We start from the raw sequence: 15,628 nt of genomic DNA, 5'->3' as shown, positions 1-15,628 counted from the left end.
TTCTGAACATATGCATTCTAGTTTGCAGTTAATGGAATATTCCTGTCATTGGGCAGTTTTCAGTTATGATAATTTTGTTCCTATTTACCTTTAAATATTTTTAAGAAGTAAGAAATATGACCTCCTTAATGGTATATGTGTTGGAAATATATAATAATATGTTGGTTTTTATTTAAATTAATGTGTGTAAGTGCACAGATACCATTAATTTTATGCAGTCAAATCTGTTGAGAATAGGACTTTATATGATATTCACTTTCCAGTTGGAATCAGTATTATATTGCTGTATATATGTTCACGGAATTTGATTCCTATTTATACCTTAATGCATTTGAGAGTCTTGAGCCAGCAAAATCAGACTTTCAAGATCTCATTTTCCTAATCTGTAATAGGGAGTATTAACACTTACATCATAATGTTTCTTAATAGCAATTTTACAATTCTTGACAAACATTTGGTTTTCAATAAATACTTCAAATATGTTAACAACAATCAACCTCTATTTTGTATAAGATATGTGAATGTAGTATTTCTCAGAGGCTTCTCTTCTAACATATTATGGAGCAAAAATATCTATCTGTTAATGCTCTAAAGTTAGTAGGTACATATTCTGATAAAACATTTTTAAGTATCAGAGTTATATGAGGTTAGGAAATTTCTCCCTTCAATATTCATAGTCGTTAGTTTTTAGAAGAATTAAAGTTTTGAACATTGCAATGATTGACTCAGCAAGCTCAGCTAGATGTCTTGATCTTAACAAAGATTCTGTGTTGGTCCTTCAAGTGTATATTAAGGCAGTTTTACTGATTTTGTAAAATCTAAAATAAAGCTTGAATACTCTATTCATTTCTATTTATTTCAAACTTTGAAAACACCAGAAATAAAGCACAAAAAATAATTATCAATTAAATTTGAAGCCTCAACCCTTTCGCACTAGAGCCCTCTGTGTGCTTTGTGGGCTGCAGTAAAAGCTGAGGAGAGAAAAGTCCACAGCAAAAAAAAGAAATGGGATTCTTTGTTTGGTACAGCTAGTTTCCTCCAAGTTTAGGAGCTAAGAATTTAGGGTTGGTCCATTGTGCTTTCCAACAAATTGCTTCATCTGAGTCAATAGCCAGGATATTTAATAAAGTTATAAATAGAAAATAGTAAGAAACAAATTGTTTATATTTTTCTTACTGAATTATATTTAGTATTTTAATTACATATTTATTATTTATTTTTAAAATCCAGACAGTTGATTTCATGTGATTGTGTGATGATACGGAATTTTTCTTTTTAATCTTCACCCTTTCATTTTTATTATCTGTCTCTGGAGATCTATAACCAACTCATATTTTTGCTAGCATCCCTATGGAAAGAAAATGAATCAATGTCAGTCAACTTGGTCTTTTAAGTATACATAAAAATTTAATGGAGTATTATATAGAAGTAACTTAAGTTGACAGGTTTTCATTATTTGCTTATGTTTTAAGTGTACCATGTTTCATAATTTCTGTGCAGTTAAGAAGAGAGTCTTAATGTTGGCAACTTAGTATGGATTTAATTAGAAAGAAGTCATACATACATGGTGGTGTATACTGTGGATGATTAATATAGTAGGCAATCCAAGAAGTAAATCCCCAATAAAAGGCACAGCCCTATAAATAAAACATAATAAAAGTTAGGGAATATATATAAAATCTATCATACCATTTGAAATTATCCCATATACTTATATGCAACACAGCAGCTTTTTTAATATGAAAAATGGTATAAATGTTCTAAGCTAGATAAATGAAATGCTTCCTCACACAATAAAATAGTATTTTACATGTGCCTATTTGATATCACTAAGGAAATGCATTACTTTGCTCAGCCCTTATTATTATAAATGGGTATTTAGGATATAAGGCAAATGTAACAATATATTTTAGGAATATCTTTCAAGAGTGGTTTTTGTCTATCAAGTAATAAATATGAATGAAAGCATAAAATAAGAATGTATTAAATAAAATACATTAATATTCATTTTCCATCAGTAAATGAATAAAAGAATGAGTTATTTAATCATTAGTAAAACAGGTCTTGATAGAATATAAAGGGAAATGCCCTAGTTTTAAAAGTCCTAGGCTACAATACTGATCCTGTACTGATATGATAAATCTTAATGTCTTTTACCAGAATAGAAGCTAGTCTAAATGATTTTTGAGGTTTCTGAGAGTTTTAGAATTAATTGGTTTAATACAATGACAACAATAAAATGGCTTGTTNAAAAAAAAAAAAAAAAAAAAAAAAAAAACCAGGACATTTTAAATAAGGAAATATTTCTTACTGAAAGTCAATTTTAAATTAGTCAATTGGAAATAGAGTTGGAAAATTGAATTGCAGTGTGTTATATCATGTACATTTCCACTTTAATATTTCATAAAACTTCCCACTTTCTTGACAAGTCTTTGATGGGAAGGTTATTAACTCTTGCATTCACCATTTTTGGAAGAGCAAAGACACTGCCATCTAACTGACAACTGTCATCAATACAGAATGTAGTTTCATCATTTTAATCACACACACATGTATTTGAAGGAGGATTTGTATATGACATCCCTCCTCTTCAAGTGCCACTTAAAGAGTCTGAAATGCTACATATTTCCAAAATTGAATGTGACTGAGCATATGTGGCCTGTAATGAAATGACGTGGCAAATCTTCTCTGTAGGGTTATTGGTTGAGGGCAGCTCCAGTAAAATAGGTCACGGAGGAAGTGACATCTCAGGAACAGCTGTTTAAGATGTGCTGATACAGTTGAACGGAAAAATCTTAGCATTAGATAAATAAACATGATTGTATTCTTTGATGGATGACCCAATACATAAAATTTCTCAATAGTAATTAAAATGACAAAACATACCAATCCCCACCTTTATCAAATTTCTCAAAGGTGTATGTCCTGCAGAAACTTTATGGACAAATAAGGTTTCCAAAAGATATCGGATATAGTGTATACAATGACAGAAGCAAGCCACACTAGAAAGAAGATAAAAGATGAACATTAAATTCCCTTCGAAAGGTCTGGCTTGCCTTATGTATAAGACATTTTATTATTTATTTTTATTTACTTTGCAGCAATACTTATTAGGAAACATTCCTAATAATCAAACACTAATGTTTATTTCAATATTTTTATGCTACAAATTTTCTAAATTTATTCCACAATAAAAGTTCTGTTACAACACTCTCTGTAAGTTGACTTCTGATGACACTCAAAGTATTTTATAATACCGGTCATAAGCTATATGCTCACACCCACCCCAGGAATACACAAAATTATAGATGTACTCATCAAAATGCCTCAAGAATGAAGCAGAAAATGTACACTTTTGTTTTGGTTTAATGTAGTTGACATACAATGTTACATTAATTTCAGGTGTACAATATGGTGATTTAACAAATTTATACATTAAGCTATGCTCACCACAAGTATAGCTGTCATCTATCATCATACAATGCTATTACACTATCATTGACTATATTCTTTATGCTGGGCCTTTTACTCTTGTGACATGTCTATTCCATAACTGGAAGCTTATGTCTCCCTCTCCACTTAACCCATTTTGTCCCTCCCTTTTCTCCCCTCCCCTCTGCCACTTGCTACAACCTGGATAGAACTAGAGGTTATTATGCTAAGTGAAATAAGTCATGAGAAAAAAAAAAAACTACCACATGATTTCACTCACGTGGAATCTTAAAAAAACTAAAACAAAACTAAAACAAAACAAACAAGTAAATAAACACAGAAAACAGAATGGGAGCTATAAATACACAGACCAAACGAATGGGTATCAGAGGGGAAATTTTACAAGTTTTAAAAATATCCAAAACCTACTTAGAATTCATTTGATTTCTTATAATATTCAGAATAACTTTTTCATTGTTTGGCTGCCCTTTAGCAAGAACCATATTGAAAAAGTCTGAGCTTCTTTTTTTATGGAGTCAGGGCAGCTTTTTGGTTTTGTTTAGTTGGTTTTATGTTTGGTTTTTATCTACCTAACAAATTGTAATATCTTGCTTATCTCTTTGCGCATTTGTTTTGTTGCTGCTGTTCTATTTATAGAATAAGAGTTCTATATGGCTCTCTCACCATTTATAAAACTATTACTTTAAAGGTAAATGTCAGATGTGATTTACAGAAATATATATTCTTGCTTGTGCTTAAAGTATATTTCCTTTAAAATCTGTACTGCGTTGGTTAAAATTATAAATTTCAAAAACTGTGGCTTCTCTTTGAGATAATCAATATGGATCAATAATTGCATAATTAAGCCAATAAAATGTGAACATCAAAATCAACATGTCATTTACTCTATGTAAAATCGAACATTGAATCTGCACTGGGAGGAGACTTTTGTTTATTTAAACAAAATGAATTAATGATTTCTGGTTAATAGTCACAGTGGCTTTAGGGAAGACAAACAAACACAAATCAAACTGGCTAAATCCTCAGGGAATTGTTATTATTCATTAATTCATAAAAAAGTGTAAGTGTGCACCCATCAGGAAAGAGTCATGTTCTATGTGTGTATATCTATGAAAATAGACAAACTCTGTGAGAAATGAGAGAACGAAATGTGGATATCTGGGGCAGAGCTTTCTAGACAATGAGAGAAACAAAAGCAAAGGTTCTGATTTAGGCATTTGATTTAGGAAGATGCCTTGCAAGTTTAAAGGACTGATGAGGGAATCAGCATCTCTCCTACCTTGTTGGTTCTTTATGGGTATTTATATAAATACTTGAGTGATATAATTTTCCATTTTGTAAGAAAGCATAAAGTGAGATTATGCTCGGCTATGTAGTAGATCACTAAATAAGAAATTTTAGTTCAAGCTACGGTCAAATTAGTTCACTTATTTTTCTGATGTTATACCAGCATAGCACATACAGCTGTATCTTACTATTTGGATATATGTCACTTTGCACATTATTGGTAACCCACTTACTATGCTTGATTTTTTTCCCCAAAATATTCTTTCTATTTAATTATGGGTGAATCCCCTTCAAACATCAACTCTTTCTCTGAGTAGTGCTAAATTCATTGTACATCCATAAATAGGTTTGGGTCCAATTCTTTTTTTCCTGTTATAACATTCAAAATTATCTTATCCTTTATCACATAAGTTCCAAAATACAGGGACTTGAAAGAAAACACAGTCTCAATTTTTACAGAGCTATGCTAGGTTTCTGTTGTGGAAGAAGATGAAGGCAATTTTGCTAATAATGGATTTTGAATTGCAGAAGGCACATGGAAGGATTCATGTAATCAGACAGAACTCAGAGCAACCCGGAATACTGTGGAGTTTATTGAGATGGAATATGAGAGAACAGGGATGGCACAAAAGTATGGGGCTAATGATGTGGGGAGCCTCAAGAGGGATATAAGTGTCCAAGTAGATATATCTTCTTACATCAAAGGCTGATAGTCAAGCTGTGTATGCTGTGTGTAGGAAAGGTTCCTAGGACTGCTTTTCCAACTCTGATGATGCCATTAGAAGCACTCAGGGAGGTGTGGTCTCAGACTCAGTGCAAGCAGTTCACTTGATCCTTATGGTGGGAGAGACCTTGACACTTATGAAGACGTATCCTCTGATTGAATAAAGAACATCTGGTTACACCAAGCTGTGGACCACTTTTACACTTCCTGATGGTGATGGAGATACTTTGTCTGGTGTGCAGAAGTGTCTAAGAGGTGCAAAGAATTTTGTGGTAGTTGAGTCACTTACAGATCTGAGCCAAGCAGAAAAGTACTTTTGACTCAGTGATATGACTCAAAGCAATTTTGGAGAATTCACATTAGAGTATATGGCAACTAGGTATGCCATTTGAAATTTGATTTTCTTACCCTTGAGAAATGGTAATCTCCTATCCTAAGATTGAGTTGCCTTAAGAGCCTTGTGATTATTTATATATTTTATTGTATAGATCTCTGCTAGATCCTTAAATTTCAAAAGTAGTTTGTGTGTTTTTGTGTACCTGCCCTGTAATGATTTCATACCAATTTAAATTATTTGCTATTATGGAACAATGTGATACAAACCTTTATCACCAGGATGTAATAAAACATGCTGTGTGTATGTTTAAGACGGTAGCCAACTGTCAGTCAATTCCCTTAGAATGACACTAGGATAAAAATTGCTCTTTTTCTCACACTCTGCTATATCTAGTACATGTTATATGTTGATCTAAAAAAATGAATACAATTACATTGTCTTTATGAACTCTCCACTCCAGACTTTCTAAACAAATCAGTCAGTCCTTTATTTCCTTCACTAAAGAGAAAGAAAAAGGGTAATGTCTAATTAATAGGCCCTAAACTTGCCTATCATCCCTGAGAGCCAATTTCCCTTTGCCTCTTTGTGTTTCTGCCACAGTTGGGTTTTTTTGTTTTTGTTTTTGTTTTTGTTTTCTCCTACAAAGACCAAATTTCTTTGTACCATGAATAATTGCTACACAAAGATTCTTCAGATTTGCTAGTTAAAATCTGACTCATCCCTCCAGAAAACAAAGAAAATAGTTCAGATGCCACTTTCTTAGAAGAGCCATCTCAGAACTCCTATCCAAGTCAGGTTCTTCTCTTTTATAATCTAAAGGTCCTCAATGTAAAATAAATATGTTTGTAATTGGTTCACCCATCTAATCATTCAAAACACTTTTACTGAGTATTTCCTGTAAACCAGGTAATGTTAAGCAGTATAAACTGGACATCAAAGGAGACCCATCATAGAACTTTATAGAGGGAAAGATACAAACATGATTATGTGAACATATAATCTTAAAGTAATAAATTGCATAAAGGAAGAACATGTCAATAGCATGTTTGTCATGCAAAGAATGGGAATGGCTACCCTGAGTAAGAAATACTGAGCCTCTATTTGAAGTTTAAATGAGAAAGAAGAAAGATGTAATCGCGATGAAGGAAGAGGGACAGAAAGTGTAAATGCCTTTGTGTGAAAGGGAACATGGTAAGTATCAGAACAGGAAAGATCAGTGTGGTTGTGGCACAGAAATTAAGGGTAACAGAAAGCTTGGTTTGAGATGAGAAAGTCAGGAGTCAAGTCATTCTCTATCTTTTAGTATTCCTATGACACAAATTTTGCTTCTTTTTTAAAAAAGTTTATTTATTTATTTTGAGAGGGAGAGAGAGCACATGAGAGTTGGGGAGGAGCAGAGAGAGAGGAAGAGAGAGAGAATCTCAAGCAGGCTCCACACAGTCAAAATCCCAGGTGGATGGAGCTTGATCTTAACAAACTGTGAAATCATGACCTCAGCTGAAATCAAGAGTCAGATGCGCAAATGACCGAGCCACCCAGGCTCCCCTGAATTTAGGCTTTCCTTAAATTTTGTTTCTTAATTCACTTAGAGTTTAGTGATTAAATCAAGCTCTTTTTTATTTTCTTAACAAATTGCTAACACTACATCTCAGTGTAGCATCTTAAATAATTATTCTTTTTCTTTAAGAATAGAGAAAACAGAGAGAGTGACAGAGAAAAGACAGAGAGAGAAAAATTATTTTCACAGTATGCTATGTATTCTGCTTTGCTAACTGCCCTCATGTTTTTTTTGTATTTTATTTTTCTTTTTTAGTTTAAAGTAGAATTTAATTTTGGATTTTGACCAACTAAAGGTAACTTATAAAACTTTTATTGGGAGCCTGTCAGTTAAGTGTCTGGCTCAGTCAATTAAGTGTCCGACTTTGGCTCGGGTCATGATCTCATGGTCCATGAGTTTGAGCCCTATGCCAGGCTCTGTGCTGACACCTCAGAGCCTGGAGCCTGTTTTGGATTCTGTGTCTCCCTCTTTCTCTGCCTCTCCCCCACTCTGTCTCTCTCTCAAAATAATAAACAAACAGAAAAAAATCAAAACCTTTTTTCCTGTTTATATGTCATTGTTTCTTATAAATGTTGCCCATATTTTTAGAGAAGTATATATTTTATTTTATTATTTTATTTTATTTAGTATTATATCTTGAGCCCTATATATGACCTCTCAGCTTTATAATTTTAAACTTTTTGTGATAATTCTAAATTTCCAGATTTCTTTTACTGTGATCATTATGAACTCATATTACCTCAATTTTAAGATATACTTAATAGTTCCTTGTATATAAATTTGCAAGATGGTATATATACATTATTTAAAGTTACTTAAAATATATTTCTTTAACTGTAATCCACTTTGAGTTTATAAACAACTTTAACAATAATATCTGTGTAATAGTTTATCTCCTCCTTAACCTATAGATACAATATGTATTACTTACTGTACCACTGGGTGGCGCAATCTTCTAGCGCTCTCTTTCATGTCATATATGTATGGGATCCTCAAATAAAAGAGGAGATATATCAGCAAGGGTCCTGTGTATTCAGCCAAAAATATCTGAAAGTAAGAAGGTGGTATAAAAAAAAATTATATAATGTTATTAAGATGTACATGTAAACATAATAAACATGTCCACAGGCAGCCTACTGAATGAACTGGTAAATTGGACAGGTAGCATTATCTATTATTTAAAATGAATTAGACTGTGTGCTAACAAAATTAACAAGTCAAGACTTATGGAAAGAACAATTATAAATGGCGAATTTAAAATAAAAACATTCGGGTGCCTGGGTGGCTCAGTAGGTTAAGCGTCTGACTTTGGCTCAGGTCATGATCTCATGGTTCGTGGGTTTGAGCCCCGTGTCGGGGTCTGTGCTATCAGCCAGCCCGGAGACTGTTTGAGATTCTGTGTCTCCCTCTCTCTCTGACCCTCCTCTGCTCACGCTGTCTCTCGCTCAGAAATAAATAAAATAAATAAACATAAAAAATAAAATGTTTAAAATAAAAACATTCAATTTAATGTAATGATTTCTTCACAAATGATTTTTTATTTAATTAACCAAACTATTATAAACCTATTTCTTTGTGTTTCCTCAACCCCATACACATTCCATCTTCTATGTGAAATGTCCTGTCACTGAATGGAATTGGCTACAGTAAGTCTTTTTTTTTTTTTAATCTTTATATGGCTGTGTCATCTCAAATTCAACTGATTTGACAATGATTTAAATAGAAATAATTTAGTTATCTCTTTTGGAAATTTTAGGCCTTAATTCTAATGAGTCTTAGTAGGTAGTTAAAAGGATTGCCTTCTGAATTCTGAAGCTGAAAGTCAACCATATACGTGGAGAGAGATACCTGACCTATAGAGAAATAATCATAAGACTTGGAAAGATAATTGGAAACAAGTCTGTTTGATTGCATAAAGGTTCACTGGCTGACTGGTTTTCTGAATGTTTTCTAAATCTTATAACTGTCCATTATTTGTTGTTTTNGTTAAAGTCGCTCTGGAATTTCAGACAGAAAAAGGAAAATATTTTACCTCTGAGTGTTCAAAGAGAAAAGATACAAACATGACAATGATAAACTCAACTACCATTCTGCTTTGCTTTGTCTTTGCCAATTTTCATTGTTTTCTAAGAAAGAAAGCTTAAAGCTTCACATTTTACTCAAATATCAGGTGTGCACATTGATTAGAAATTATGTTCTTGTGTAAGAATTTTATATAACTTCATCTTTAGAATATATGATATATTCATATATTATATATAGAATTATATATGTATATATGTATGTGTATAAATATTATAAAATAAAAAAAAAACAAGAAAATAAATTAAGACATTCTGATGATATGACAATATTGACCCTGCATGGCAGTCTCCTCTTTCTAGCAGTTACTTTAATGAATACTAGTTCTTTCTTTAAACAGGTTAAAATAAAATATTCCCAGATAAATCTTCTTATTAAAGCTTTCAGTCATAGTGTCATCTAACTGACAATAGGGTGGTAGCATGTAATACAAATGTATTTTGTGCATTTTAATATATACATATATATATCACATGTGTGTGATTATGTGGTATGACATGTAAAATATATACATAGTTAAAATATTTACTTTTTCTGGTATAGAACTGAAAAAGTATAGAGATGATCTGATAATTTTCTGAAAATTATCCAATGCATCCATAAGAAAAAAAAAGCAATCTTTATGGCTAATATTACTTAGTGTAGAAAAATAATTTTCAGAAACTCCAAACAACATCTATATTACAAATATTTTTGGATTAACATGTCAAAACTCATTATAGACTTATGTTCTTAACTATTAAATATACTAATTCCCTCTTATGGCATCTTTGAGTCTAAAAGCTTAATGTTTATAGTTTCCAAAATGTACCTAAATAATCTAAAAAGTCCAAAGTAAAAGATTTAATCTACAAAGAATATTTTAGATAGACATTTCTATAGTATCATTTTGAAGCTGACCAAATGTTTATCAAGTGAATATTAATATATGTAGTTATGTTTAGGTATATTTTTTTCACTTAATGGTATTTATCATCTCATTAGTCAAGAAAAACTTTTATATGAAGGTAAACATGCAACATCTGACATATTCAGTGTCGAACACACTTTTTACTGATAGACTATATTAATTTATGACATACAACATGCTTGATTATTTAGATGTAAAGAAAAAAATGTTTACCACTTTTGAATGTCTGATAAAAGAGTCTGTTTAATACTCCAGAATAATTAGAGTAATTGTTTTATTACAATAAAAAGCTTAAAATATTTATTTCAATGCCATCTGATCTAGTCAGGTCAATTTTGGGCAAGTCCTCTAGTAATACGTCAGTAATGAAAAATGTTATGAACAATAGTTAAACTTGATCATATGTCACTCTTTATTAAGTTAATAAAAATACTATCACAAATATGAAGTTTCTTCGAATCAGGAAATTAAACTACGGCTTTATCTCCATCATACCCTAAATATAACTCAGGAGAATCTGCTAGCTTACAGTAATATGTTCTAGGAGGCCCAATATTTTATCACAAATATTGTTCATCTGAAACATGGGGGTTAAAAGAGTACCAAAGTATGAAGGCTGTACCCTGACCTGAAAGCACTAGAGAATGATAAGAATAACTTTTGGACAAAGCATTTTCAAAGAAAATCTATTTGGATGAAAGTAATAAAAAAAGGAAGAGAGATGTTTTATTAAACCTAGACAGTAATCAAAAATAGTTTTAGAATAAATAAAAACAAGAGCCAGATAGAGAAATATTAATAAGACACACTTCCGAAAAAGAAATTTTTCTTCTCCTACTAAACAAGAACAAGTTCAAAACCAAAGCCAAACAAACAAACACACCACTTACAAGCCTTAGCAAATCAGATGAATTTACAGACTAGGAAGTCCATTATAAACCAAAATTCAGTGGAAATTATGTATCCAAAATAAGCAGATATACTTTCTTTTTACTTTGAAGACACACACACACACACACACTACTTTTAAATTCTAACTTATTTCCAATATCTTTTTCATGCTTTTGCTTTATAGAATGTTCACTGTATTGAACTAATGTATGGCTCAAAATGTAAAATTCAGTGATACTAGGCAAGCTAGGTAATTGAGTTTTGGGGGGGGAACTTCCATGGAATATTCAACTTGGGATATGTCTGAATTGAAAAAGGAAGAAGACAATAAGCTGTTTTATAAATATAAATTGAAACACACAGCTGCAATTGTTGCAGATTGATTAGAATCTTTGTGCTTAGACTATATTTAATGCATTTCATTTCTAAAAAAAACTTTTTAGTCCTATTATTATTAGCTTCATTTCTTTTTTAAAATTGCAATTGACAGTTGAAAACAAAATAAATTGCACATTTCATAGCTGTTGAAAATTACTGACAAAATAAAGTAATGCTAACCTTAATCTTCTAATGACGAGAGAGTTATTGAAATTATGAGAGCATTTCCCAATAGCAATATCACTTTTTACTGAATGAGAAATATTGAAGCTAATATAATAAAGAAGTTTTTCTCTTAATTTAACTATTATATGAATAATACATAATAGAGAATTTTATTCTAGGTTATTCAAATAAACCATTGTAATGAAATCAACAAGAAAAAAAATGTTTTTCAGGATTCAAAGAGCTCCTGAGTCATCGAAGAATTAGAAGGTCAAGATATTTTAAACAGGACTCTAGAATTGTGATTGAATCTAGGATATGAAGTCTTTTCTTTTTTTTAATGTTTATTTTTTTGAGAGACAGAGAGAGAGACAGTGTAAGTGGTGGAGGGGCAGAGAGAGGGGGACACAGAATCTGAAGCAGGCTCCAGGCTCTGAACTGTCACCCCCCCCCATGTGGGGCTTGAACTCATGAACTGTGAGATCATGACCTGAGCTGAAGTCAGCCATTTAACTGACTGAACCATTCAGGCACCTCTAAGATATGAAGTCTAATAGCACCTCGAGGAGAAGACTAAATCTTTTGAGGGTGCCTGAGAATGGAAATGCAAAATTGTTGGTTGGCATCTTTCAAAGACAGAGAGAGAGCCTTATAAAACTCAAGGTTGAGACCTAGAAGAGTTACACCCTTGGAGCAATGATGAAGCGGAAGTAGATCTGTCTTTACAGGTACTAGAGCTCAACCTGAGATCATTTCAATCATCAATTGGACTAAGATGACTTGGACCAAATAATGTCATTAATATTTCTGCAGCATGATAAATCAGTTTAAAAAGAGGATAACATCACTCTAGGCCTCAAGTTATCTTTACAAGATTTCCATACACATTTTTCTGTACTAGGTCAGAAATGTAAGGGTGTGACAGGAGTAAAGATACTGTAATCAAATCCAAGGAAACAGCAGATATTTGAAACATATAAACTGAAGATCCACATAATAGATTTATCAGACACATACATTTTAAAAATGATCTTCAGGGGGCGTCTGGGTGGCTTAGTCGGTTAAGCGTCCGACTTTCGCTTAGGTCATGATCTCGTGGTTCGTGGGTTTGAGCCCCGCGTTGGGCTCTGTGCTGACTGCCAGCTCAGAGCCTGGAGCCTGTTTCAGAGTCTGTGTCTCCCTCTCTCTCTGACCCTCCCCTGTTCACACTGTCTCTCTCTCTCTCTCTCCTAGAAATAAATAAAATTTTTTTTAAAAATGATCTTCAATAGCCAAATTATGTAAAGAGCCTACATGTCCATCAACTGACATATGGATACAGAAGATGTGGTTTGTATATACAATGGAATACTACTTGGCAATGAGTAAGAATGAAATCTGGCCATTTGAAGCAACATGGATGGAACTGGAGGGTGTTATGCTAAGTGAAATAAGTCAGTCAGAGAAAGACAGATCTCATATGTTTTCACTCATNCCCCTCCCCTGTTCACACTGTCTCTCTCTCTCTCTCTCCTAGAAATAAATAAAATTTTTTTTAAAAATGATCTTCAATAGCCAAATTATGTAAAGAGCCTACATGTCCATCAACTGACATATGGATACAGAAGATGTGGTTTGTATATACAATGGAATACTACTTGGCAATGAGTAAGAATGAAATCTGGCCATTTGAAGCAACATGGATGGAACTGGAGGGTGTTATGCTAAGTGAAATAAGTCAGTCAGAGAAAGACAGATCTCATATGTTTTCACTCATATGTGAATCATGAAAAACTTAGGGCACCTGGGTGGCTCAGCAGGTTAAGCATCTGGCTTCGGCTCAGTCATGATCTCACAGTTCGTGGGTTTGAGCCCGACATCGGGCTGTGTGCTGACAGCTAGCTCAGAGCCTGGAGCCTGTTTCAGATTCTGTACCCCCCTCTCTCTCTGACCCTCCCCTGCTCACACTTTCTCTCTCTCTCTTCTCTCTCTCTCTCTGAAATAAATGAAACATTAAAAATTAAAAAAAAAAAAAGAAAAACTTAACAGAAAAGCATGGGAGAAGGAAAGGGGATAAAGGTTACAGACAGGGAGGACAGCAAACCATAAGAGACTCTTAAATACTGAGGACAAACTGAGGGTTTATAGGGGGCGGGGAAGAAGAGAAAGTGGGTGATGGGCATTGAGGAGGGCACTTGCTGTGATAAGCCCTGGGTGTTGTATAGAAACCAATTTGACAATAAATTATATTTAAAAATAAAAATAAATAAAAAATGATCTTTTATATGTTCAAAGAAATAAAAACCAAGTTTAAGAATTTCAGCAGATAGTTGAAATGTCTGAAAAAAAAATGGAAATGGAAATGTATCCCAAGAGAATATAAAGAGAATAATGGAAAAACAACTGTTAATGGGATTATGATAATTTTCAAATTAAATATTTATAGAAAACAGAAGACTCAGATAACACTCTAAACCCAAAGCAGGATAAATAGAACCAGAATCATAACCGTGTGCATCATTGTCCAACAGCGATAATCAAACAGAAGACAAATTTATATGAGCCAGAGAAAAGACACATTAACTTAAAAGAGTGCAGTGAACTTTTAAAAACATGGGACTCAAATGTCAAAATAATGAAATTTTGTGAAGTGAAGACAAATATAACTGTCAATATGGAATTATTTTTCCCATAAAAATATTTTCCAAAAAGAAAAGTTAAATGAATATATTTTAAATGAATATGACAGAACTAGAATAAAGCAGTGAAAATATTCTTCGGTAAGAATGATAATGATCACAGATACAAGAACAGCATTAGAAGGGCTAAGTAAATTACAGTGAAAATGATAAATCTAAATAAATATTGGCCATATAAAATTATAGCAGTTGGGGTGCCTGGGTGGCTCAGTCTGTTAAGTGTCTGACTTTGGCTAAAGTCATGATCTCACGGTTTGTGAGTTCAAGCCCCACGTAGGGCTCTGTGCTGACAGCTCAGAGCCTGGAGCTTACTTCAGATTCTGTATCTCCCTCTCTCTCTGCCCCTCCCCTGTTTGCACTCTGTCTCTCTCTCTCTCAAAAATAAATAAACATTAAAAATTTTAAAAAATATATAATAGTGGATTTTCTTAAAATTTACCTAGAAAATTAAAATATACCACAACAATAGAAGATGAGTCATAAAGAGGTCAAATATCATAAAGTCATTCAATAATCTATGAAGAATCTTCACACCAGTAAACCCAAAATCAACAATTTATATTAGTGTTCAATATTTTAAAGATGTACTTATAATCCTTTGGGTAACCAGTAGAGTTAGTAAAAAAGAAGATATAACTAAAATAATAGAAATTCTAATAGACAATAAAGTATGACAATTCCAAATGAGAAAGGAAAATAAAGATTATAGAACACATGAGGCAAATTGAAAGAAAATATTAAGTTTGGTGATAAAATTAAATATCCTTTACAATGAAAATAGACTATGATTAAAATGTAAAACATGAAACTATTAAACCATTAAAATAAAACATAGAAGAAAGCTCCTAGACCTAGGGTAAGACAAAGAGTTCTTACATATGACAGCAAAGACCCGATCTTTAAATCATTGACAACTTAAACTGCATTAAAATTGAAAACTTTTTGCAAAGAAAAGAAAAACACACATCTCATTAAAGGAACGAAAAGACAAACTAAAAACTGTACAAAATATTTGCAAAACACTTATCAGACAAAGGACTTTATCTAGAATATAAAAGATATTTTTGTATGTGCTAGATAAATAAAAACATATGTTTATACACATACCTACACAAAAATAGATAATAGCTTTATTTGTAATGGCAAAATATTGAAAGCACCCAAA

The 15,628-nt window shown here is 32.4% G+C and overlaps 1 protein-coding gene across 1 annotated transcript in view; it reads right to left on the bottom strand.

Annotated features, from left to right (window-relative positions):
• The window catches only part of TECRL (trans-2,3-enoyl-CoA reductase like), a 99,089-nt gene that overhangs the window by 19,644 nt on the left and 63,817 nt on the right, over positions 1-15,628 (bottom strand). Inside the window, exons 5-7 of the mRNA XM_077755694.1 lie at positions 8,291-8,406; positions 2,897-3,002; positions 1,565-1,637 (exon numbers count right to left, since the gene is read on the bottom strand). Of these exons, the coding sequence (XP_077611820.1) occupies positions 1,565-1,637; positions 2,897-3,002; positions 8,291-8,406 (295 nt within the window). The remainder of the gene's footprint in view (positions 1-1,564; positions 1,638-2,896; positions 3,003-8,290; positions 8,407-15,628) is intronic.

The sequence above is a fragment of the Crocuta crocuta genome, unplaced genomic scaffold, assembly GCF_008692635.1.
Source record: "Crocuta crocuta isolate KB4526 unplaced genomic scaffold, BGI_CrCroc_1.0 scaffold192, whole genome shotgun sequence".
In the NCBI taxonomy this organism is placed as follows: domain Eukaryota; kingdom Metazoa; phylum Chordata; class Mammalia; order Carnivora; family Hyaenidae; genus Crocuta; species Crocuta crocuta.
Note: the sequence above shows the minus strand (reverse complement) of the source record. Positions and strands in the feature narration are given on the sequence as shown.